We start from the raw sequence: 27,730 nt of genomic DNA on the forward strand, positions 1-27,730 counted from the left end.
CCACTTATCCATATCCTCTTAGTTCTTTGCTGCCCATCTCAGGTTCCAAGAATCCTTCACAGCTCCTACTGTACTCATTCTTCTCTGTGCTCTCTATTAATTTTATAACATGAATTACATAATCATTGTTCAGTTATAATCTCACATAGTCTCCAAAATCATGTATCTGTAGTTTCCTTTTAATTTCCTTCCCTTTTAGTTTATAGATTCCTTGAGAGATAGGACAGTATTTTCTGCTTTCTTTGTTTTTCCCACACCTCCAAAGGTAGTGACCAGCAGTAGTAGCTTGTTTGACTCATTTAAGTGGTATCTTCGATGTTCATTCATTGATTCAGCCTACATTTTTTTGGTAGTTTATTATGTGCCATTAACTTAGGATATGGAGATAAGAGATGGTCCTTTCAATTAGTTTTCCAAAGTCAGGTAGGATGAAATAGAAGATAGTAACAAATAGAACACAGTGTGATACATATATAGTAGATATATGTACTAGATAGTGGGAAAGAATATAGAAGGGTCCCTTTCTGAGGGAGACTGGGAGTTCTTCCTGGAGAACTCTGAATATTCAAATCCTTGAGAAATTTGGTGAGTTTAATACTTTGTCAAATATATTCTAAAATATATATAGAAATTTAAGCAGATATTTAGAAAGCAGTTCGAAAAAGAGCATATAACATTACCAGATTTAAGAACTTGTTACAAAACCACAAGCACATAATTGTGTCAAAGGAAGAGAATAAAGTCCAGAAATAGATTTAACTACGTAAAAGAACTTGGGCTTCCCTGGTGGCTCAGTGGTAAAGAATCCGCCTACAGTGAAGGAGCCTCAGAAGACTCAGGTTCAATCCCTGGGTCAGGAAGATTCCCCTGGAGGGAGAGCATGGCAGGCCACTCTAGTATTCTTGCCTGGAGAATCCCATGGACAGAGGAGCCTGGCGGGCTACAGTTTGTAGGATCACAAAGAGTTAGACACAACTGAAGAAACTGATTTGGCATGCATGCAAGTGAAAGAACTTAGCATTTTCTATACTCTTTATCATATTTTTATTTATAGTATTATTGAAAGATAGTGACACCTTATAGTGGTAACTTTGTGGTAAAATGAGACTGGATTACTCCTGCTTTTCTCATATGGTACAAAATTGCATCAGACCAGCAAAAACAGTTTGGCATTGTGTTTCAAGAGCCATAAAAATGATCATATATCATTTACCTGAATAATTCTACTGCTAGGGACTTATATTAAGGAAATACCATAAGAACTGTACAAAAACGATCTTCACGACCCAGATAATCATGATGATGTGATCACTAATCTAGAGCCAGACATCTTGGAATGTGAAGTCAAGTGGGCCTTAGAAAGCATCACTACGAACAAAGCTAGTGGAGGTGATGGAATTCCAGTTGAGCTGTTTCAAATCCTGAAAGATGATGCTGTGAAAGTGCTGCACTCAATATGCAAGCAAATTTGGAAAACTCAGCAGTGGCCACAGGACTGGAAAAGGTCAGTTTTCATTCCAATTCCAAAGAAAGGCAATGCCAAAGAATGCTCAAACTACCGCACAATTGCACTCATCTCACACGCTAGTAAAGTAATGCTCAAAAATCTCCAAGCCAGGCTTCAGCAATACGTGAACCGTGAACTCCCTGATGTTCAAGCTGGTTTTAGAAAAGGCAGAGGAACCAGAGATCAAATTGCCAACATCTGCTGGATCATGGAAAAAGCAAGAGAGTTCCAAAAAAACATCTACTTCTGCTTTATTGACTATGCCAAAGCCTTTGTGTGGATCACAATAAACTGGAAAATTCTGAAAGAGATGGGAATACCAGACCACCTGACCTGCCTCTTGAGAAATCTGTATGCAGGTCAGGAAGCAGCAGTTAGAACTGGACGTGGAACAACAGACTGGTTCCAAATAGCAAAAGGAGTACGTCAAGGCTGTATATTGTCACCCTGCTTATTTCACTTCTATGCAGAGTACATCATGAGAAACGCTGGACTGGAAGAAACACAAGCTGGAATCAAGATTACCGGGAGAAATATCAATCACCTCAGATATGCAGATGACACCACCCTTATGGCAGAAAGTGAAGAGGTAAAAAGCTTCTTGATGAAAGTGAAAGAGGAGACTGAAAAAGTTGGCTTAAAGCTCAACATTCAGAAAATGAAGATCATGGCATCCGGCCCCATCACTTCATGGGAAATAGATGGGGAAACAGTGTCAGACTTTATTTTTGGGGGCTCCAAAATCACTGCAGATGGTGACTGCAGCCATGAAATTAAAAGACGCTTACTCCTTGGAAGAAAAGTTATGACCAACCTAGGTAGTATATTCAAAAGTAGAGACGTTACTTTGCGGACATTACGGTCCGTCTAGTCAAGGCTATGGTTTTTCATGTGGTCATGTATGGATGTGGGAGTTGGACTGTGAAGAAAACTGAGCACCGAAGAATTGATGCTTTTGAACTGTGGTGTTGGAGAAGACTCTTGAGAGTCCCTTGGACTGCAAGAAGATCCATCCAGTCCATTCTGAAGGAGATCAGCCCTGGGGTTTCTTTGGAAGGAATGACGCTAAAGCTGAAACTCCACCTCATGTGAAGAGTTTGGCCACCTCATGTGAAGAGTTGACTCATTGGAAAAGACTCTGATTCTGGGAGGGATTAGGGGCAGGAGGAGAAGGGGAAGACAGAGGATGAGATGGCTGGATGGCATCACGGACTCGATGAATGTGAGTCTGAGTGAACTCCGGGAGATGATGATGGACAGGGAGGCCTGGCGTGCTGTGATTCATGGGGTTGCAAAGAGTCGGACACAACTGAGTGACTGAACTGAACTGAACTGAACCGAACCATAAAAATAGAGGAAAGTAATACACTTAGGACTGGTTATGGAAATGCACGTCTAATATTGAAAAAATTCAAACAATTTCATTAGACAGAGTCTATTAGTGGAATATTTTGTTTCCATAAAAGATAAAATTATGTAGTTATGACTGTGTAGCAACATCGAAAAATTATTTTAGATCGATAGCAAAGAGAATTGAAAGTGTACTCTTGTATGTATGATCAGTGACTAGGGGGAAGAAAACAAGGGAAAATAAAAACAGTTGAAATATAGAATTCTAGATGGGTTCTTTCCCTATTTTTTAGAAGATCTATGCATTTATTTTTGAGTGTGCTGGGTCTTCATTGCTGCACACAGGCTTTCTCAAGTTGCAGCGAGCGGGGCTACTCTTTAGTGGTGCACATGCTTCTTATGATGCGGTGGCTTCTCTTGTTGAAGAGAACCTCTCTTGTTGGAGTGGGCTTTTGGCACACGGACTTCAGTAGTTGCAGCAGTTGAGCTCAGTAGTTGTGTGTCAGGGGCTCTAGACCACTGGCTTGGTAGTTGTGCACAGATCCAGTTGCCCTGTGGCATGTAGAATCTTCCAAGACCAGAGATTGAACCTGTGTTTCCTGCATTGGCAGGTAGACTCACAACCACTGGACCACCAGGGAAGTCCTCTTTTCCTGTTTAAAAAAATCAGATACAATTCACATGCCATAAAATTCACCCTTTTAAAGTATACAACTCTGTAATTTTTAGTATATTCATAAGAATGTGCAACCATCATGATTATCTAATTCCAGAATATTTTTATCACCGCAAAAAGAAACAGTATACCCATTAGTAGTCATTCCCCTTTTTACTTTCTCTATCCCCTGGCAATCACTGATCTACTTTTTGTCTCCATAAATTACCTATTCTGAGTATTTCGTGTAAATGATGTAATATCTGGCTTTTTGTATCTGGCTTCTTTGACTTGTTATGTTTTAAAGGTTCATCCATGTTGTAGCATGAAGCAGAACTTTATTCCTTATTGTAGCTAAATAATATTCTATTGTATGGATATATCACATGTTGTTTATCCATTCTTCAGTTGATGGACATTTGGATTGTTTCAACTGTCTGACTTTTATGAATAATGCTGCTATGAACATTTGCATACAGGTTTTTTGTGAACAGATGCTTTCAGTTCCTTTGTATATACCTTGGTGTAGAATTGTGATCATGTGGTAGCTATTTAAACTTTGAGGAACTGCTGGCCTGTTTCCTGTTTTCTAAGGTGTTGGATCATTTTTTTCCCCTTATTTGCATGTCAGCTGATAAAATAATACTATGTTTTTTATTTAAATATCATTGGATTTGTTGGAGAATTGTTTTTATAGAGTCTTGGAGATAGAGGTCAGATTTTGAAAGATTATGGAATAAGTACATGCATAGTAATTACAGAGAAGAAGTAGAAATAACAGAGACTTCTATTTTCCAGAGAGAGGTAGTGTAACCTAGTGGATATAGCACGAGACTTAGACATGGAAAAATTGGTTGGTGTTCATTTGTACTCTCTAGTTTCAGTATCCTATTTTATAAAATGAAGATAATAACTTTTACCTTACAGCCTTGTTGCAGGGATTAAGTGATATGAAAAAAAATATGGAAGTACTTAACATGGTGCTCAGGCATATGAGAGGCACATATAAAATTTACTTGAATTGTAGAGGAAAAGATTGATAGTGGGTGGTAGAATTGAGAAATTTGTTGATACTTTAGAAGAGGAATTGGCACACTTTGCCTAGTGGTCTGAATCTGGCTTTCTAACTGAAAGTTTTCTTATATTTTTAAAGGGTCATTTTTTAAAAAATTGTTCAATACAGCTGAAAATATTTACCCTCTGCCCCTTTATAGAATGAGTTTGCTGACCCCTTGTAGAGAGTAAGAGACGTGATTTATAGACCAAGAGAAAAGCAAGTGAAGAAAGATACAGAAAATAAAGGAGGATAATTGAGCAAGGTTAATTATCTGGAAAAGGTCAGTTTTCATTCCAGTCCCAAAGGCAATTTCAGAGAATGTTCAAATGTACAGTTGCACTCATTTCACACACTAGCGAAGTAATGCTCAAAATCCTTCAAGCTAGGCTTCAATAGTATGTGAACTTAGAACTTCCAGATATACAGGCTGGATTTAGAGAAGGCAGAGGAACCAGAGGTCAAATTGCCAACATCCATTGGATCACAAAACTAGAAAATTCCAGAAAAACATCTGCTTCATTGAACACTGTAAAGCTTTTGACTATGTAGATCACAACAAACTGTGGAAAATTCTGAAAGAGGTGGGAATACCAGACCACCTTACCTGCCTCCTGTAAAACCTGTATGCAGGTCAAGAAGCAACAGTTAGAATGGGACATGGAACAATGGACTGGTTCCAAATTGGGAAAGGAGTACATCAAGGCTATATATTATCACCCTGCTTATTTAACTTATATGCAGAGTACATCATGCAAAATGCTGGGCTGGATGAAGCGCAAGCTGAAATCAAGATTGCTGGGAGAAATACCAATAACCTTAGATATGCAGATAACACCACCCTAATGGCAGAAAGTGAAGAGGAATTAAAGAGCCCCTTGAAGGTTGAAAGAGGAGAGTGAAAAGGCTGACCTAAAACTCAGCATTGAAAAAAACTAAGATCATGGTATACTGTTCCATCACTTCATGGTAAATAGGTAGGGAAACAATGGAAACAGTGACAGACTTTATTTTCTTGGGCTCCAGATTTACTGCGGATGGTGATTGTAGCCATGTAGCTCACTCCTTGGAAGAAAAGCAATGACAAATCTAGACATCATGTTGAAAAGCAGAGACATTACTTTGCCTACAAAGGTCCGTATAGTCAAAGCTAGTTTTTCCAGTAGTCATGTATAGCTGTGAGAGCTGGACAATAAGGCTGAGCACCAAAGAATGGATACTTTCAAACTGTGGTGTTGGAAAAGACTCTTGAGAGTCCCTGGACATCATGGAGATCAAACTAGTCAAATCCTAAAGGAATTCAGCCCTGAATGTTCATTGGAAAAACTGATGCTGATGCTGAAGCTTCAATACTTTGGCCACCTGATGTGAAGAGCTGACTCATTGGAAAAGACTCTCATGCTGCAAAGAATTGAGTGCAGGAGAAGGGACGACAGTGGATGAGATGGTTGGATGGCATCACCGACTCAACAGACATGAGTTTGAACAAGCTCCAGGAGTTGGTGATGGACAGGGAAGTCTGGCGTGCTGCAGTCATGGGGTCACACAGAGTTGAATGCGACTGAACTGAACTGACGGAAATACAAAAATGAATTTGCAAAATAATATCTTAGATAAATAAGATATTAAAAACAGTAAATATTCTTTGGCTCCTCAACCAGGAGGGATTAACATTTCTTAAAATGTTAATGGGGGAAAAAGATATTAACTGGAATAAGTCAGGTTTGATAGTCATCCATATTATTTATGTATCAGTACTTCTCTTTTATAGAGTTGTGTTCCATTGTATGGATATTACACAGTTTTTATCCATTTGCCTTAGATAAAACAAGGGAGATATCTTTGCCTTGTTCTTGTTCATGGGAGGAAAGCATTTGGTCTTTTCACTGTTAAATATGTTAGATGCAGGTTTTTCATAGATGCCCTTTATCATTGAGAAAGTCCAAGTTTTCTGACAATTAGATCATAAATGAGTATTGTATTTTATCAAACTCAATTGTTGCTAGAGGTTAAAGGTGAGAAGATATGACTACAAAGGGAGTATTTTAGGGGTGATGCAGGTGTTCCATATCTTAAATATGGTGGTGGTCACTTGCATCTAAGCATAGTTTTGGCCTTTCTTGTTGGCTCAGCAGTAAAGAATCCACCTGGCCATGCAGGAGACACTGTTTCTATCCCTGGGTCAGGAAGATCCCCTGGAGGAGGAAATGGCAACCCTCTCCAGTATTCTTGCCTGGGAAATCTACTCCAGCTAATTTTTGCCACATTGCAATGGGGACCCAGGATTGTTGGAACTTCTGATTTTTCGAGAGAGGCCAGAAATTCAAATTTTTACCTAAAATCTGTTTTTTAAATCACCGTTAAATAATTTTTAAATCTTCACAAATGCTATATTGACCAGCATAAGTCTGAAAAATAGATATACTAGTTTTCTCTCTCTAATACTGATATGTTGTAAATGTAGAAGATGACTGTGGGCAGCTTAGTGCTAAAGAGAGCATTGAGTCATTGAGAGAACACTGAATTGTGTTCTTAAGGATATTTTATTACACATGTGTGAATCATGTGGTATATTCAAGGTATTTGTGGGTGGCATGGAATTTAGAAAAGCTGTGATATGTTTGGGCAGTAGAATGATGGTCTGGCAATGGCACCAAAAAGGAGTAAGTCAACCTCCCTTATCCTAGCTAGTAGAAGTAGTTTCCTTTGGAGAAACTTTGGAGGAAATGAGGATACTTTAAGAAAGAGATGTTCAGTTAAAGTGTAAAGTGATAAGGTAGTATGTATCCAATAGAAAATCTGCAAGGCTCAGTGAAGGGATTGTCAAAGGAGCATCAGGATGAACTTTGATTGGGGAAGAGCATAACTGCTGTGGACTGAAATGAGGATCTGCCAAGATGAACACAGGAGTGTATTGGGTACACTGTATGGAAACAGAGGGGTTAGGAGTGGAGATCGCTTGGACTGGTAGGAATTGCTGGAACAGTATTCTGTTTTACACCTGCAAAACTTAACTCATGCTTTTTTCTCTGCCTGGAATGTTTTACCTCAGTCCCTGCTCAACTTCATTGCTCATTCATATTTAAGGTTCTGAACTCGAGTATTTATTTTTCAGTCCTGGAAGCCATCTGTAGCCCTTCGTCCTCACTTCTTCCCCAAGCCCAGACCCCTCTTTCCTGTTCCTGCAGCACCCAGTACACATACTTACTCTTAAAACTCATCATTTTATATTAAAATTACTTCTTGTTAAATTTTCCTACAAGATGGCTTCCCTGGTGGCTCAGATGGTAAAGAATCTGCTTGCAATGCAGGAGACCCAGGTTCAATCCCTGAGTTGGAAAGATCCCCTGGAGAAGGTAATGGCAGCCCACTCCAGTATCCTTGCCTGGAGAATTCCATGGACAGAGGAGCCTGGTGGGCTATAGTCCATGGGGTTGCAAAGAGTCGGATACTACTGAGCAGCTAACCCTTTCACTTTCACAAGATACTCTGATCCTGTGGGTCAGATTCCATGTTTTATTATCTCTTTGCCCCCAGGCAAGTAGCACAGAACTTGGCACTGAACTGATCTCAAAAAATACTTGTTAATTGAACAAAGGAGTTAGACCAGCACCTGTATTTTCATTGTAAAGTAGGTGTGGCAGGTACCTGGACTTGCTTTTTTTCCCCCCTCACTGGTAATAGAGACCTTTGAGAGTTGTTTTGTAACTAGTTCAAATTTTTTAAGGAAAAAGCAAAACTATGACCAGCCAGTAGGTCATTGTTAATGCCAGGGACTCTATCTTTATTCTCAGTGTCTCCTTTGTTTTTAGAATACAGTGGCAGTCTTCTGGCAAGTGATGAATGGTAGGGGACAATTTTCTGACACATTTGGGCAGCCAGGATTTTATGTGATCCTCTTAGAGCAATGACTGCATGAAGTATTTATCCCACTGCATTCTGGTCATTTGTAGAAAATCTTGATGAATAGATTTAAAGGACTTTGTGCTACCTGGTTCATGAACAAAGTTCTCATCAAGACCCAGGTATGTTTATTGAGTCTCTGCCTTGACAATTTCTCCACACAAATTACTCCATTGACTTCTTAAAATGTTTAACTGCAGTCTTTCATTTTGGCCTTAGGCCATTTATCATTATGTAACTCTCTTCGGCTCCTTTAACAATTCCTTCTGCTTTCTGTGTCATTGTAGCCTAACTTTCAACACTGCTCTTCTTTTCTTTGGAGGAGTACATTATTCAGTTTCTTCTCTAAAGTTTTGCTTTAGGCTGTTTTACTTTTTACTCCCCCATTAGACTTTGTTTAGCTTTTCGGAGAACTGGAGAGTTTTTCAGTAGAGGGCCTGAATTCAGTGGAGTGAGATGATAAAGAAAACTTCAAGAAAACTAAAAGTTTACATCTTACCGTTCCTTCCTCTTCACCCTGCCTCCTCCCCAGCATAGAACTAGGGCCTTATTTTTCTCAAATGACCAGCAATAAGGATGCAACAAGTTGTTTTTTTATTTGTCAGACCATTAGTCATTGTGTGCACCAAGTGTGTGCTTATTCTGATTAGTCTACAGAAACATGAATAAGACAGTCCATGCCTTCGAGAAATTCATAATCTAATTAGGATAACAAATAAACTGAAAGTACAAATACCTCCTTGAAGCATCTGCTTTTTTTTAATCTTCAAATTAAGATAATACACTTTCCTGACAGAATTATATCATCGCATCAGCTTCTCTATGTGAGGAATGTGGCACAGTTTCTGGCCTCTTATAGTATTCAATAAATGGAGGTTATATGAATGGATAGATACAGAGTAAGTAGAAAAATGGAAAACGGAGTGGCCATAAGGTCTCTGCCTAGACACAAAAAAGTTTTCATAGAGGAAGTAATACTGGAGGAAATCTGCATATAGAGGCATAAAGGAATGAAATATAAGGTGAATTTAGAAAACTCTTAAGTAATTAGAAAATCTAGGAGAGAGAGATGGGGAGGAGAGCACAGTGAGAGATGAGACTTCTGATGTAGGCAGGAATTTGAACTTGATCCTGTAAGAATTGGGGGTCATTAATTTACATTAAACAGTTTAAAAATTAATCAATGCTAAAAAATAAAACTAATACATTGCATTTCTCTTTCAGGTCTCACTTGCCTTGGAGCCTCTGTCAGAAACTTACGACAGCTATAATCCTCTTCCTACCACAGAAAATGTGCTTTTATCTGAGCAGGGATTCAGAGAATGTTCTGAAGCAAGCAATACTCAATTTCTGGTTCCATCAAGGATCCCTACTACCAAAACTGATGGAAAAGATTTAGCAGCTAATAGCAGTAGGTCAACCCCACCAAGGTAATTACCACACCTAATGCCAATCAGTCTGTCAGCTAACTCCCACTGAATGCATAATTTTTGTCTTTCATTTGAGGTTGCTTGAAAGACTAAAGGTAGTCATTTCACCAAATAAGTATTAAGTACTCACTGTTTCCTGGTGCTGGGCATAGAAATTAATAAGAGGCAGTTCCAGTTTTGAAGATGGCTCATAATCTAGTGAGGAGGCCAATACACAGATAAATAAGTATGTCTAAGTCATATAGAGATGCTATGATAGATGTGCAATGAGGGAAAGAGGGAAAAGGCAGTGTTTTATGAAAGGGAATGAAGGAAGAAAGATAGATTTTGATTTTAAATAATTATCAGGCATTTGCTTTGTGTCACGCTCAGCACTGAGCTCTTTGTTTCATTGTCTCACTTTAGCCACAACCATACCATAGGTAAAACATCTATTATTTATTTCATTTGGGAGATGAAAACAGATTTACAAAGTCTGAGCTACACTGCTATACGCCAGTGATCCTCTTTCTGTCTCTGATGAAGTATAATGTTACCATAATGGTTAATATACTGCTGAAGTTCTCCTTTATTTTAAAACAGGGGGAAAGACCACTTGTACTTTGCAGAGAACTCTGATACAATAAAGGACTCTTTCTGTGGACTCCAGCACCATCTTAATTCAGGACAGAGTTTAGAGTCTGTGACTCTGAAAGGCAAAGCCCCATGGAAGCAGATGTCCCTTCTCAACAGTTCTGAATTCCAGCCTCAAATTAGCACAGTTGCCAAGAGTCACAGTGACTCATGCGTTCTTTCTTCAAACAACCCCCCTACCAAGGACCTTCTTTCAGGTATGAATGTATCTGTCAACTGAGACTAAGCTATATTTACTGGGACTCTGCTCATTAAGCAACATACGAAGAGAAGCAAGACTTCTGTTTGAACTAAATAGGCAAATAAAAGTGAGTAATCTTACTAGAGTCCAGAATCTCTAACCATTGCATGGCAGCTCTGTTAAACCACTGAATTACTTATAAATAATTATTGGGTGCTTATAATTTTAAGTTTAGAGAAGGCCATTTAAAGTGAACCTGAGTATGCAAGAAAAGTCTTTATCACAGAAAAATATTAGTCCTTGTTTTTTCCCAGATAATTCAAAGGGAATAAGAATTTTGTCTCCTCATCAGAATTTACTTATACCATTGTGCAGAGGCTAGTACTAAATCTGTTTCATATTCTGAAAATCGTTGGTTTCATTGGGAACATTCATTGCACAAAAACTGCTAATCTTAAGCCTGGGAATTAAATATGACTGACAGCCGAACAGAAAGGAATAGGTTTACCTGTGTAAGAACTTAGACTGAAATTTTAAAAGAAAATAGCAACTGAATTGGATCACTTCATGTTGGAGAGTGGTACTGTAAAAGCAGTTTTGGTACCTTGTGTTGCACTGCAGTGGTCAGCCATATATCTCTGTGACATCAACAGCATGACATGAATTTGTTGCCGTCCTCACAAGTAAAATTTCCAAAGTAGAATATCTATGACAGTAGTAGAAAAATCTTTTAAATTAAAACTGCTTGGGTACATAATTTACATTAATAAGGATTTTTTTTAATGAAGAAAAACATTGTGTTCGTAATTTTTCAACTAAAGTGTCTGTGATCTCCTATTTTTAAAAATATACCCCGATTGTATTTTATACTTTAATGTAACCCTAGGCTGCACTAACGAAAATTGTCCCACTATACTCAGCACTTGTCATCTCACACTTGGAATATTTTGTATAGACCTGGAAACCAGACTTTGAGAACCAGGCTTTCATTAAGCAGTTACTTCTTCAGCGCTTATCAAATGTCTGACACTCTTCAAGGTGTGAGGAATACAGCAATTTATTTTTTTTTTTAAGGCCCAAAATCTTACCCTATGGATCTTCTATTCTAGATGGGAACAGATGATAAACTAGGTGTATGTAGTGTTAGATGGTGATAACGGCAGTTGTGAAAAATGAAGCAGGGAAAAAGAGGGAATGCTGTTTTATGCATCTTGGCAAAGGAGGGCCCCTTTAAGAAGTTAATATTAAAGACTTATAGAAGATGAGTTCCTTCTAAGGAGAGTATCTAGACTAAAGTACTAATTTCACATGCTAGCAAGGTAAGGCTCAAAATCCTTCAAGCTAGGCTTTAGCAGTACAAGAACTAAGAACTTCCAGATGTACAGCCTGGATTTAGAAAAGGCAGAGGAACCAGAGATCAAATTGCCAACATCCGTTGGATCATTGAAAAAGCGAGAGAGTTCCAGAAAAACATCTACTACTGCTTTATTGACTGTGCCAAAGCCTTTGACTGTGTGGATCACAACAAACTGTAGAAAATTCTTAAAGAGATGGGAATACCAGACCACCTTACCTGCCTCTTGAGAAATCTGTGTGCAGGTCAAGAAGCAACAGTTAGAACTGGACATGGAACAACAGACTGGTTCCATATTGGGATAGGAGTGTGTCAAGGCTGTATCTTGTCACCCTGCTTATTTAACTTCTATGCAGAGAACATTATGAGAAACACTGGGCTGGATGAAGCACAAGCTGGAATCAGGATTGCCAGGGGAAATGTCAGTAACCTTAGATATGCACATGAAACCATCCTAATGGCAGAATGCAAAGAGGAACCTAAGAGCCTCTTGATGAAAGTCAAAGAGGAGAGTGAAAAAGCTGCCTTAAAACTCAACATTCAAAAAACTAAGATCATGGCTTCTGGTCCTGTCACTTCATGGCAAATAGATGGGGAAAAAATGGACAGTGAGAGACTATTTTCTTGTGCTCCAAAATCACTGTGGACAGTGACCACAGCCATGAAATTAAAAGACACTTGATCCTTGGAACAAAAGCTATAACAAACCTAGAGAGAGTACTAATTAGCAGAGGCATTACTTTGCTGACAAAGGTCTGTCTAGTCAAAGCTATGGTTTTTCCAGTTGTCATGTACATTGTGAGAGTTGGACCATGAAGAAGGCTGAGCACTGAAGAATGGATGCTTTCAAACTGTGGTGCTGGAGAAGACTCTTGAGAGTCCCTTGGGTAACAGAGAGATCAACCCAGTCAATCCTAAAGGAAATCAGTCTGGAATATTCACTGGAAGGACTGATGCTGAAGCTGAAGCTCCAATAGTTTGGCTACTTGATGCAAAGAGCTGACTCATTGGAAGAAGACCCTGATACTGGGAAAGATTGAGAGCAGGAGGATAAGGGGGCAACAGAGGATGAGGTAGTTGGATGGCATCACTAACACAATGGACATGAGTTTGAGCAGACTCCAGAAGATAGCGAAAGACAAGGAGCCTTGTGTGCAGCAGTCCATAGGGTCCCAAAGAGTTGGACGTGACCGACTGAACAACAACTTAGACTAGGGAAGGAACCACCGCAAGATATTTAGCATTAAGAAAACAGCTAAACAGCTACCATTTATTGAGTATCCATTATTGCTAGCTACTATGCCAGGTGCCTTATACACTTAACAAAAACCAAGTGAGGTTGGGATTGTTCTGTTCAGTCACTCAGTCGTGTCTGACTCCTTGCAACCCCATGGACTGCAGCACACCAGGCCTCCCTGTCTGTCACCAACTCCCGTAGTTCACTCAAACTCATGTCTGTTGAGTCGATGATGCCATCCAACCATCTCATCCTCTGTTGTTCCCTTTTGTTCCCACCTTCAATCTTTCCCAGCATCAGGGTCTTTTCAAATGAGTCAGTTCTTTGCATCAGGTGGCCAAAGTATTGGAGTATCAGCTTCAACATCAGTCCTTCCAGTGAATATTCAGGACTGATCTCCTTTAGGATAGACTGGTTGGATCTCCTCGCAGTCCAAAGGACTCTCAAGAATCTTCTCCAACACCACAGTCAAAAGCATCAGTTCTTCAGCACTCAGCTTTCTTTATAGTCCAACTCTCACATCCATACATGACTACTGGAAAAACCATAACCTTGACTAGACGGACCTTTGTTGGCAAAGTAACGTCTCTGCTTTTTAATATGCTGTCTAGGTTAGTCATAACTTTTCTTCCAAGGAGTAAGAGTCTTTTAATCGGATTGTTATCCCTTTTAATGGGATTGTTATCCCTATTTTAAAATGAAGGCATGGGCTCACAGGGAGTTGCTGTTCTATCAAGGGGGACAGCTGCTTCTTGGCTCCAGTTCATTGTTATCTTAGACTCTAAGGCAAAGTCCTTTGCTTTAGTCCTGTTGTACGTTCATTGTTTTCTTAGACCTGCTTTAAAAAAAAAAAATCAAGAACTCTGCTGACCAACTGTTCAAGCCAAACAAAGTATGCCAGGTGCAACCCATGGGCTGCCAATGTGCAAATCTCTTCCATAAGGGTTACTGGGATCATTGGGTTTAAACATAAAACATGACAGATTGTGACTAAGTCTAAGTTAATAGTCCAGTATTCCTACCTGTGCAAAATGGGAAAGGATAGCTTCAAGAGAGAGTGAATTCTTTATCACTGATAATGGTCAAGTGTGGACTGGATAACTTTGTGATGGGACTCTTACAGATGGGATTAAATCACCAAGTAGACATCTATCTTTAAGATCCCTTCCAACCACAAGACTGTGGAGAATGAAGATTTAAGTGGACCACTTTAGTAAGAAGGTCTAGAGCTAAGGTCATGGAGGATTATAATACATAAACCTAACCACCTTCCTGGTCTTTATTAAAATGACCTCATAAAAGGGGATACAGAGCTAAATTAGTCATCAAGCTAGTATTTATAAAACACTAACTATACTTCCTTGGTGGCTCAGACAGTAAAGCGTCTGTCTACAATGTGGAAGACCAGGGTTTGAGCCCTGGGTTGGGAAGATCCCCTGCAGAAGGAAATGGCAATCCACTCCAGTACTATTACCTGGAAAATCCCATGGACAGAGGAGCCTGCTAGGCCCCAGTCTATGGGGTCGCAAGAAGTCGGACACGACTGAGTGACTTCACTTTCACTTTCCAGCTATACATCCTACTTATAAGAGTTGGGATTGAGAATAGATAGCAAGGAGTAGGAGCGAAAACCAGAAGCTTTATACCTCCCTGTTTAGCAAGGGCTATGCCCCTGACATGTAAGAAATAAACAAGGGAAACATTAGTCCTAAACTCACAAGTGCCTTTCCTTTGTGTTCAGAAAATGATTATTGAGTTGAGGTGCAGGAAGATCCTATGACAGCTTTCTTAGTGTAGAAACCAGCTTCCTCTTATGAAGAGGAGATAAGGTGTTTTTGTTGCCATGCCTTAGACTTTAGAGAAACTTTTCTAAGAATGCTTGTTTCAAGGAAGAAACCAATCAATGAAAGCCAATCAATGAACCATCCTTGCTCAGATTTGTTCACTTGTTGCCATCAGTGTTTCTTTTTCAAAATATGCTATTGGAAAGAATCTTCAGTGCCTGTTCTTATTCAGATGTTAATAACTAATTAAATCACTCTTAAAATATTACCATTCCAGGGAAATTTTTATTTAGCAAAAAAATGCAATTCAACAGAAAGCTTTTGAGTGCCTATTTTGTGTCAGCCATTGTTTTGAGTATTGGGGTTACAGTGAGAAATGAGTCCCTGACCTTAATGAATTCATTCTAGTAAGAGAAATAGACTCAAAAGCAGATATGGTATAGTTATATATGATATATACAACAGTGGAAGTATTTATTAAAACATTTAATCAGGGAGGGAAATGGGAAGAAGGTTCAAGAGGGAGGGGACATATGTATATCTATGACAGATTCATGTTGAGGTTTGACAGAAAACAACAAAATTCTGTAAAGCAATTATCCTTCAATTAAAAAAATGAATGAAGTGAAAGTCACTCAGTCATGTCCAACTCTTTGTGACCCCATGGACTATACAGTCCATGGAATTCTCTAGGCCAGAATACTGGAGTGGGTAGCCTTTCCCTTCTCCAGGGGATCTTTCCAACCCAGGTCTCCTGCATTGTGGGCGGTTTCTTTACTAGCTGAGCCACAAGGGAAGCCAAAAAAAAATTTTTTTTAATCAAATTCCTGATACATACCAGGCAACAAGGATACAGAGACCCACAAAAGCCAGTCCATCACCTCAAAGTTGATTGGGTGAGATAAACAATTTTAATATTGCATGATAATTCTTTGATGGAATGGAATACCTAGAACTTTGAGAGTACAAAGGAAGTATTGTATTTAAGGAATTAAAAACAGTTGTGTATGAGTAGATCATAAAGTACCAAGACTCTTTGTCTCTGGACAATAGTCCATGTCAATTTTCCATGTCAGTAGAAAAACTATTTTTCTACATGGCCCAAAGTCAAATAAAGTTTATTTTTGACACTGCTTTTCATTAACTACTTTTTTCATAAAGCATTTATTGAGTGTGCCTACCTCATTAAAGATCTTTAAACCATATCAAATTAAGCCAAGTATTAACTGGAAACTAAAACAAGGAGGACTTCATGTCATATAGCAAGCTTCTTTTTCTTTTTTTTAAATTAATTTATTTTAATTGGATACTAATTACTTCACAATATTGTGGTTTTTGCCATACATTGACATGAATAAGCCACAGATGTACTTGTTTCCCCCCACCCTGCCCTGAACCCCCCTCCCGCTTCCCTCCCCATCCCATCCCTCTGGGTCATCCCAGTGTACTGGCTTGAAGTGCCTTGTTTCATGCATCAAACTTGGACTGGTCATCTGTTTCACATATGGTAATATACATGTTTCAGTGCTGTTCTCTCAAATCATCCCACCCTCGCCTTCTCCCAGAGTCCAAAAGTCTGTTCTGCCTCTTTTGTTCTCTTGCATATAAGGTCACTGTTACCATCTTTCTAAATTCCATGTATATGTGTTAGTATACTGTATTGGTGTTTTTCTTTCTGACTGACTTCACTCTGTATAATAGGATCCAGTTTCATTCACCTCTTTAGAACTGACTTAAATGTGTTCTTTTTAATAGCTGAGTAATACTCCATTGTGTTTATGTACCACAACTTTCTTATCCATTCATCTGCCAGTGGACATCTAGGTTGCTTCCATGTCCTGGCTATTGTAAACAGTGCTGCGGTGAACACTGGGGTACACGTGTCTCTTTCAGTTCTGGTTTCCTCAGTGTTTTTGCCCAGCAGTGGGATTGCTAGGTCATATGGCAGTTCGATTTCCAGTTTTTTAAGGACGATTTCTTTGGAGGGAATGATGCTGAAGCTGAAACTCCAGTACTTTGGCCACCTCACACGAAGAGTTGACTCATTGGAAAAGACTCTGATGCTGGGAGGGATTGAGGGCAGGAGGAAAAGGGGACGACAGAGGATGAGATGACTGGATGTCATCACTGACTCAATGAACGTGAGTCTCAGTGAACTCTGGGAGTTGATGATGGGCAGGGAGGCCTGGCGTGCTGCGATTCATGGGGTCGCAAAGACTCGGACATGACTGAGCAACTGAACTGAACTGAACTGACCTGAAGGAACCTCCACACTGTTCTCCGTAGCACCTGTACTAGTTTGCATTCCCACCAACAGTATAAGAGGGTTACCTTTTTTCCACACCTCTCCAGCATTTATTATTGTTTGTAGACTTTTTGATGCAGCCATTCTGACCAGCGTGAAATGGTATTTCATTGTGGTTTTGATTTGCATTTCTCTGATAATGAGTGATGTTGAGCAACTTTTCATGTGTTTGTTAGCCATCTGTATGTCTTTGGAGAAACGTCTGTTTAATTCTTTGGCCCATTTTTTGATTGGGTCATTTGTTTTTCTGGTATTGAGCTGCATGAGCTGCTTGTATATTTTGAAGATTAATTCTTTGTCAGTTGTTTCATTTGCTATTATTTTCTCCCATTCTGAAGGCTGTCTTTTCACCTTGCTTATAGTTACCTTCATTGTGCAAAAGCTTGTAAGTTTAATTAAGTCCCATTTGTTTATTTTTGCTTTTATTTCCATTACTCTGGGAGGTAGGTCATAGAGGATCCTGCTGTGATTTATGTCAGAGAGTATTCTGCCTATGTTTTCCTCTAGGAGTTTTATAGTTTCTGGTCTTACATTTAGATCTTTAGTCCATTTTGAGTTTATTTTTGTGTGTGGTGTTAGAAAGTGTTCTAGTTTCATTCTTTTACAAGTGGTTGACCAGTTTTCCCAGCACCACTTGTTAAAGAGATTGTCTTTTCTCCATTGTATATTTTTGCCTCCTTTGTCAAAGATAAGATGTCCATAGGTGCGTAGATTCATCTCTGGGCTTTCTATTTTGTTCCATTGATCTATATTTCTGTCTTTGTATAGCAGACTTCTTTAACCAGATTTTCAGTGCTAGCAGACCATGTTTTCCTCATCCTTTCTCATTGAATAAACAAGATAACCATTTTCTGGCTGAATCCCAAAGAGGTTTTTTTAAAAAATAAAAATACATACAGTGATTTCTGAATGGAATATTGTAGAGCCATTATTTATATAGAAAAGAAGTTAATGCATATTGTTAAGTGAAAAGGCAATTATAAAACAGTATACATAACATGCCATTTTTGCAAAAGAAAAAATTTATATATACATACACATACCTGTACAGGAATATGTATGCATAGATTAAAAACTACAGAATATATCAAAATGTAAATCAGTATTCATGGGTAGTACCATTAATGGGAATATTAATTTTCTATTGCTATATAACAAGTTACCACAAACTTAATGTCTTAAAAATAATACCCATTTATTAGTCACAGTCCTGTGGATCTGAAGTCCAGCAAAGGCTAAAATCAAGTTGTCAGCCCAGCTAAATTCTCATCTGAAAGCTCTGGGGGGGGGGAATTCACTTCCAAGTTCATTCTTGTTGACAGAGTCCCATATTCTTGCTGGTGGTCAGCTGGGATCCACTCTAAGCTCCTAAAGGCCATGTGCATTTCCTGCCACGTGGCCATCACCATCTTTAAGACAGCAGTAATACATTGCATCCCTCTCATGCTTTAAATCTCTGACTTCATATCCTGCAAATAGCCAGAAAAAACTCTGCTTTATAATGGTTTGGGATGACCAAGATAATCTCCCAATCTTAAGGTAAATCAATTTGGAACCATAATTACTTCCATAAAATCCCTTTACAACATTGTCTAGGTGAGTAAATCACTAGGAAAAGGCATTTGTATTACCAGTGGCTGGAAATCTGAGAGGAACTGTTTTAGAATTCTACCTACATCATTTCTCAGCCTTTTGGCTAAGATCAAGTGAAGAATTCTGCATACCATAATTGGTAACCTTTATTTTTCTTATATTTTCACATAACACATTGAACATATGATATTTCAAGGTTTTTTAGGGTTTGAGTTTTGAGGTTTTAAGCTATATGTTGAATTCTTTATACTAAAAAATGTTGAATGTTTATGGATCTGTTTGGGTTTTTTTGGCCTGACTACCGTATCTTTTTTATTTTTAGAAGCTATAAAAACTCTAGATCAAGATAGACAAGCACTTGGTATCTTGACTTACTTTACCTCCTAAACAACTGGGGAACCTCAAGAAAATAATAATTCTCAGTATTCCTTGAAATAATGCCAGTGGTCCTAAGCTTTTAAAAAGTCTAAGAAAAGGTGGGGTCATATATGTATAGTGATGTAGAGTCATCCTGGTTATACTGCATGATATATTAGGCAAGTTACACATCCTCTGTGCCTCAACTTTTTCATCTGGAAAATGAAGGAAATAATAGTACCCATTTCAGAGGATTGTTGGGAGGGTTAAATCAATTCTTGTATATACATACGTAGAGAAGTGCCCAGGAAGTGGTAAGGGTTCATTAAATGTTATCCTCTATAATTGTTGTTGCTACTTAAGGATGGGAAAATTATTTTACTAAATTTATTATGTACAACCATCAGTTGGAAGAGTCAATGTATGTATATAACAGCTGCAATAAGGAGGTCAGTCTCTGTGGAATAGAGAGACTCCATTCACTGCTGTAAAGCCAACATCTAAAACAGTTCACGTAATAGAAGCTCAGTAAAAATTTGTTGTAAAGTGAATGTCCTGAAGGGATTCTCAAGCTAGTGGGGCACAAATAAGCAATTATAGTACACTATAGTAAGTTGTGTGATAGAAGAATGGGGGCTAAATATTCCAAATATTTCTGCTGGATTTAGATTTCTTGTGTTCTGCTTTTGCCCTCTTCAGCTCTGTTAGAACAAGGCAATAAACTGCGTAATGCCATGGTGATTTCTGCAATGAAATCAAGTCCAGATACTAGCATGTTGTTGGAAGAAGTTCATCCTTCTATGAAGGAAGATTTTCTTAGAGCATCATCACAGTAAGTTATGGGATAAACAGGAATTCCAATAGTTCATTTCTTAATAGTTGTTAATGTGTCTTTTTTGTCAAGATATGGACTAAATAGTCTTGGAAATGTTCAGCAAGTAATTTTTTAATGTGGTGGGAAAGAAGCCTAAACTAGGAGTTAAGATACTCAAAATCTAGACCTAGGACTGACACTTGCTAAATATGTAAATAGCTAAATTCTTGATCTTTCTCAACCAGCATGCTTGTATATAAAATAGGTATATTTTTTCCTCCCTCTCTTACATAAATGAAATGAGATTCTAATGTAGGAAAAGGCTTTGTAAATTGTGAAGTTTTATATATATATTTAAGGTAAAGTCCAAAACATTTCAAGTCTTCCATGTTGAGCTGTCTCCATGTATACTTCTCAGCTCATTAAATTCTGATTTAGATTTTCCCATATGTTAGCCACTGAAAACATTTTTTTCCTTCCTTAGAATCAAAGCCTTATCTAGGAATCAAGATAAAGACCACATTGAAGATCACCTCCTCCCTCCAACTGAGAAACATGACACAAAGGCTGATACCAGAGCCATACAGCTGCTGTTGGGCAGGTGAGAGCTCTTAACTCTTTTCTTTAAAATTTTCCTCCAATTTATTGTGTATATTGTTAACATATTTATCCTCCTAAAGCAACAACACTTCTTTTGAATAAGTCATTCCCTTGTTATTCATTATATATTAAATCGTTATTCATTATCTACTAAATAAAAATCCAATCTTTAGCCTTTTATTCTTAGCTTCACTTATAGAATGGGCTCCAGTCTACCTTTCCATTCTTATTTCTTACCTGTTTCCTTAACTCCAGTGTCAGCAGTGTATAATGAAAAGAACATGGATTTTAAATAGACACAGTTGCAATTTGGGGTCTCTTATTACCTATACGGCCTGTACAGTTAGGCAGGAAAAAAAATAAAAGGGTTCCAAATTGGGAAGGAAGAAGTAAGACTGTATTCACAAATGACATGATCTGTTATGTAAAAAATCCTAAAGAATCCACTGTGAGACAGATTGTAGGATAACATGATAAGTCAGTTATACTTCTATTTACTTGCAGTGACCAATCAAAAAATAAAATTAAGGGAATTCCCTGGCGATCCATCAGTTAGGACTCAGGGCTTTCACTGCCAGGGCTAGGGTTTGATCCCTGGTCAGGGAACTAAGATCCTACAAGCCATGCAGTAAATAAATAAAATTAAGAAACAATTCATTTATAATAGCATTGACAAGAATAAAATACAAATAAATTTAACTGAAGAAGTTTAAAACATAACTGCAAATTGTTGAAAGAAATTAAAGGAGACCTAAATAAATGGGGAAAATCTCATGTTCATGATTCAATACAAATCCCTGTCAAATTCATAGCTGACTTCTTCATAGATATTGACAAGCTGATTGTAATTACTATGAAATTACAGGGTACCCAAAATAACCAAAAGAATCTTAAAAAAGAAAAAAATAGAAGAATTTACATTTGCTATTTTAAAACTTACTACAAAGCCAGAGTAAGCAAGTCAGTTTGGTACTGGCATAAGGATAGACATGTAAATAAATGGAATAGAATTGGTAGTCTACAAATAAAGCCATATCAACTAATATTCAACAATGGTGTCAAGACCATTAAGTGGAAGAAAGAATTGCCTTTTCAATAAATGGTACTGGGACTGCTGGCTAGCCACATGCAAAAAATGAAGTTGGACCCTCAAACCATATTAAAAAAATTAGTTCACTACGAATTAGATAGCTAAATGGAAGAGCTAAAACTATAAAACTCTTAAAACAGAGTAAGTCTATGTAATCTTGAATTTGGAAAAGGATCCTTAGATATGCATCGGAAGTACAACCAACAACAACAAAAAATAGATAAGTTAAACTTAAGAAAATTAAAAATGTTTGGGCTTCAAAAGATACTATTAAGAAGTGAAAAGATAATCACAGAATGGAAGAAAATATTTATAAATCTTATATCTGATAAAAGACATATTAGAATATGTAAGGAACTCAACAACTTAATAACTAAGGCATAAATAATACAATTTAAAAGATAGGCAAAGTTTCTACATAGAGATTTCTCCAAAGAAGATAGTTAGGTGGCTAATATGCATATAAAAGTTGTCAGCACCATTAGTTATCAGGGAAATGCAAATCGAAACTGTAAACAAGATACTACTTCATACCCACTAGGATCAGTTCAGTTCAGTCGCTCAGTGTCTAACTCTGCAACCCTGTGGATTGCAGCATACCAGCACACACATCAAACTCATGTCCATCAATTTGGTGATGCCATCCAACCATCTCATCCTCTGTCATCCCCTTCTCCCGCCTTCTGTCTTTTCCAGCATCAGGGTCTTTTCCAGTGAGTCAGTTCTTCGCATCAGGTGGCCAAAGTATTAGAGTTTCAGCTTCAGCATCAGTCCTTCCAATGAATATTCAGGGCTGGTTTCCCACTAGGATGGGTGAAAGTGAAAGTGAAGTCTCTCAGTCGTGTCTGACGCTTTGCGCCCCCGTGGACTGTAGCCTACCAGGCTTCTCTGTCCATGGGATTCTCTAGGCAAGAATACTGGAGTGGGTTACCATTTCCTTCTCCAGGGGATCTTCCCGACCCAGGGATTGAACCCAGGTCTCCCGCGTCGGAGGCAGACGCTTTACCCTCTGAGCCACCAGGGATGGTTAGAATCAAAAAATCAGATTAAGTGTTGGTGAGGCTGTGGAAAATTTGAAATCTTCACAGACAGCTGGTAGCAGTGTAAAATGATGCAGCCACTTTGGAAGATAATCTGTCAGTTCCTCAGATTGTTGCATATCAAGTTATCATGTGACCCAGCAGTTCAACTCACTAAGTATATATCCACCAAGGAAAATGAAAACATAAGTCCACACAAAAACATGTACATGAATTTCAATAGTCATAACAGTAAAAAACGTTCATCAACTGATTAGTAGATTTTTTTAATGGAGTATTATTTGGCCAGAAAAAGGGAAAAAATACTGTTAACATGCTGCAGCATGGGTGAACCTTGAAAAGTCATGCTAAATGAAAGAAGCCAATCACAAAAGAGGACATAAAGATCAAGAATCCACCACAGGGACTTCCCTGATGGTCCAGTGGCTAGGAATCCACACTCCCAATGCAGGAAACCAGAGTTTGATCCCTACTTGGGGAACTAGATCCCACATGCCACAGCTAAGAGTTTGCATGCTGCAATTAAAGATCCCACATGCTGCAACCTGAGTGCCACAACCAAGACCCAGTGGAGCCAAAAATAAATAAATCTTGATATATATTTTTTAAAAAGACTTTTCTACCAGCTCCATGGAAGGCAGTGGAGTGTGACTTTCAGGATTCTGAAAACTCTTAATTATCAATCTCAAATTCCATTTCCAGTCAAACTATCAATTTTGTGAAGGCAGGGTAAAAATATTTTCATACATCCAAGGACTCAAAACATTGCCTCTCTTGCACTAGTTCTCAGGAAACCACAGGCTACTCTCTGCCACAAAGAGAATCTAGAAATAAAGAGCAAGGCTTGGAGTCCAAGAAGCAGGGGATGTAATAGAGAAAAAAGAGAAAAGGAGCTTTATGGTCTGTGTCCATATATAGAGAGCAGACACTGCTTGTGGAAGCAGGACAGGGCTTCTGTAGTGATACTTCCTAGGAGAGGAAAGGATAGGTGGAAACACATTTCTCCCGTGTTTGACCAGATCGAGAGGAAATGTTCCATTCTCTTGGAGAGTTCAATAATGAAATAATAATTGTCACATAGAAAGCTACTTTAAACAAAAATTAAGGCAGTTATTAAAACAAGAAAAGCTAGATGTTGTAAAGAAAGTGTAGTAAATTATACTTGGCTCTGATATGATGTTGAAAAGTGAAGTTGCTCAGTCGTGTCCTACTCTTTGCAACCCTGTGGACTGTAGCCCGCCAGGCTCCTCAGTCCATGGAATTTTCCAGGCAAGAGTATTGGAGTGGGTTGCCATTTCCTTCTCCAGGGGATCTTCCTGACCCAGGGATCGAACCCAGGTCTCCCAAATTGTAAGCAGATGCTTATAATTTGAAGATAGTGATTGTGTATTATTTTCTTGAGAAAGAAGGGGAAAAAAAGTATAGCAGCTGCCTTGAAAGGGAAGCATAGTTGAAAGAATTAATTGCAATGCTTAGCGCAGTGTTTGGCACATATTCAGTAATTAACATGTTCATTAAGAATCAATAAGTTCATTTATAGAATATTTATTAAATGCCAATTACTATAAGAGAAACTAAAATTAAATATACATGCACTTGTATGATTCTCTTCCTTATTAGTTTACAAACTCTTTATAAGTATCTGTTTTACTTATTTCTCTATTCCACATAGAGCTGATCTTTCCATAAATAACCTAAATACATATATTTTTGCTAAATAGAAGAACACATGTTTATGAATTAGTCATTCTTCATAAAAACAGTATATAACATTTAACTCCATTGAATTATAGTCAGTTCTTTACTTTTTTTCCCCTCCTTACTAGACCATGAGCAGCACAAGAGTAGAACAAGTTAGCTTAGCCATCTCTGTACCATTCAGGACTTAACATCATGCCTGGCACATAATAAGTGCCCAGTAAAATGTTTGTTCAGTAAATGAATGAGATCATAATCAGTGTCTGTAATGTATTTTTTGAGTGCTAGTTGTTGACATCCTAGAAGAGGAGGAATATGATATAAAAGTATTAGATAGTCTTCTATATAATGTAAGTCTTCTGTTTCATGTGTTTTTACCCCCCCAAAAAAGAATAACTAAGATGAAACTTCTTTTAAAGCTCTGTTTTATTTTTCTTATTTCTGCAGTGCTGAATTGTCCCAAGGTCGCTATTGGGATGGCCTAGGCTCTCCTCCAGATTCCCCATCTCCTGGGAGTGATGTGTATTGCAGCAGTGAGCCCAGTGACCCTCAGTATGACCAGAGTCTCCTGGAGAACTTATTTTATACAGCACCTGTAAGTTACTGAATCTGAAAGCTTAGGAATTGGAGAAATTAAATAATTACTTCTCTTGTGTTAATCATAGAGTTATTAATAATATTAATGGGTATAGGCACATTACCACTTGCCAGACAGAAAGCTATTCATTTTACATACTTTAATTATAACAACAGTCTGAAAAGGAGGGTGTTACCTTCATTCTACAGATGAGGAGATAAGACTAGTAAGATTAATTATTTTATCCAAGTACACATACAAATAAGTATTAGAACCAAGATTCAAATTCAGGTTTGCCTGAGTCCAAGGCCTATGGTCTTAATATATTGTATGGCTTCCTTAGAGCTAATGTAGGTATACTCTCAGAACCACCCTTGACTGGTATCTTTTCAGATACAGATGTTCCAGAAGTACCTCTACTCATGGGGAACGAATATCCCTACTGATCCTTAAGAAAGAACATTCTCTTTTCAGGCAGTTTTAGCATTTTCCAAGTACTTTCTTACATCAAGCTATATGTTCCATTCCTTGGTTTAGCGTCTTGTAGAGTATATGGGGCTTCCCAGGTGGCACAGTGGTAAAGAATCCGCCTGCCAGTACAAGAGATGCAAGAGACTAGGGTTTGATCCCTGGATTGGGAGGATCCCTTGAACTAGGAAATGGCCACCTGCTCCAGTATTCTTGCCTGGAAAATTCCATGGACAGAGGAGCCTGGCGGGTTACAGTCCATGGAGTCACAAAGAGTCGGACACGACTGAGCCTCACAGAGTATATACAAAATAAGTTCATTTACTGTTCCACAAATAATACTTTATATTTGTGAAGATCGCTATCATATTCCCCATTTTCTGTTTCTCCAGGTCAGCACAGATACCTGAAATACAATGTAGTTTATATCAGCTCAGTGGAAAGACTGAGAGCTACCAGGGTACAGAAGAAGCAGGGAGAACTTTTACATGAGATTGTCAGGAAGGAGCATCATGAGGGATAAGGGATTTTAACTGAGACTTGAAAAATAGTTTCAGCGCAATAAAGGATGTGAAATAGGAATAGAAAGAATGACCTGTTTAGAGAAGCAGTTTATGTACTACCAGGCATCTAGTTTGATTAGGTAAGAATTCATGTGGAGGGGCTGTCAACAAGGTGAGCTAGCACACTGCAACCAGTCTGTGAAAGTATTTGAATATTATGTGAGGGGGAAATGACATGACCTAAATAGTGTTCTACCAATGTTAACCTAGCAATTATGTAGGAGGCCGGCTGAGAGGAGAATAACAGGAGCAGATAGAAAGCCATTTTTGGTATTGGAAGCATGAGACAGAGCGAAAGACAGAGACAGAAAGAGCCAGAATGAGAGTGGTAGCTACCAGTGGGGTTGGAAAAGAGGAGATGGATTTAAAAGACATTGTGAATTGTTAGGATTTCAAGACTTTCTACGATAAAAGTCATCACTGATACCGTTACTGTAGGAGAAGAGAAAGGGAGCTTACTTTGTTCTTTAATTGGAGGATAATTGCTTTATAACGTTGTGTTGGTTTCTGCTATATAACAACATGAATCAGCCCTAAATATAAATGTATCTCCTCTCTCTTGAGGCTCCCTCCAACCCACCCTATCCCACCCCTCTAGATTGTCACACAGCACCAGATGGAGCTTCCTGTGTTTTACAGCAACTTCACACTAGCTATGAGAACTTACATTGATAACACATTTTCTCTGTGTCAGAGAATTTATGTTACCTGTTATTAAGAGCTGTCCAAAATGTTTTAAATTGGTTGTTTCACTTAATTCTTTTGCTAGCCCCATGAGATAATGTCATCTCTTTTACATATCATGAAATACTTAAGAGATGTTAATTGCTAGTAATTATTAATAGGTGGCAGAACTAGAATTCTTACCATAGTCTGGCAAAAAGCCCATGTTTTTCCCCCTAGAACATACTACCTCCTAAGCCTTGAGCACTGCATTAGAGTGGTGAAAAAAATTAAGTCTTTACACCCATATAGTTAAGTGATACTATACAATCATTTTGCCCCAAACTGTGGTAAAAATAGAGGCTTTGGAACCCACGGAGAGCAAGATCTACCTCTACTACTGACAGCTGTAAACCTTGGAGAAAGAAATTGCTACCCAGTCCAGGATTCTTGCCTAGAGAATCCTGCGGACAGCAGAGCCTGGTGGGCTGCCGTCTATGGGGTCACACAGAGTCGGGCATGACTGAAATGACTTAGCATGCATGCATGCATTGGAGAAGGAAATGGCAACCCACTCCATTATTCTTGCCTGGAGAATCCCAGGGACAGAGGAGCCTGGTGGGCTGCCGTCTATGGGGTTGCACAGAGTCGAACCTGACTGACATGACTTAGCAGCAGTGGCAGCAGCTGTGAGTTTTAAAGGCTCCTAACTTATTTCAGCATTCATTTTCTCATTTGTAAAAATTAAGATGAGGATGCCTTATAGGAATATAATAAGTACTAAAAATAAACACATGCAGCATTTAACATAGTACCGGATACATAGCAGGCAATCAGTAAATAGTCATTGTTATTGTTATTGAGTATTTGAAAG

General features: G+C 38.4%; 1 protein-coding gene across 4 annotated transcripts in view; it reads left to right on the forward strand.

Moving 5' to 3' along the window:
• C2CD3 (C2 calcium dependent domain containing 3) overlaps positions 1-27,730 on the forward strand; it is a 120,691-nt gene that overhangs the window by 5,656 nt on the left and 87,305 nt on the right. For 3 of the 4 annotated variants that reach the window (XM_005689966.3, XM_018059360.1, XM_005689965.3), the window contains exons 4-8: positions 9,694-9,899; positions 10,482-10,729; positions 20,043-20,175; positions 20,642-20,758; positions 25,033-25,180. In XM_005689966.3, the coding sequence (XP_005690023.2) occupies positions 9,694-9,899; positions 10,482-10,729; positions 20,043-20,175; positions 20,642-20,758; positions 25,033-25,180 (852 nt within the window). Of the gene's footprint in view, positions 1-8,531; positions 8,592-9,693; positions 9,900-10,481; positions 10,730-20,042; positions 20,176-20,641; positions 20,759-25,032; positions 25,181-27,730 lie in introns of those variants that run through there. The other variant, XM_018059359.1, reaches the window with a different exon arrangement.

Source organism: Capra hircus, chromosome 15 (assembly GCF_001704415.2).
Source record: "Capra hircus breed San Clemente chromosome 15, ASM170441v1, whole genome shotgun sequence".
Lineage (NCBI taxonomy): Eukaryota > Metazoa > Chordata > Mammalia > Artiodactyla > Bovidae > Capra > Capra hircus.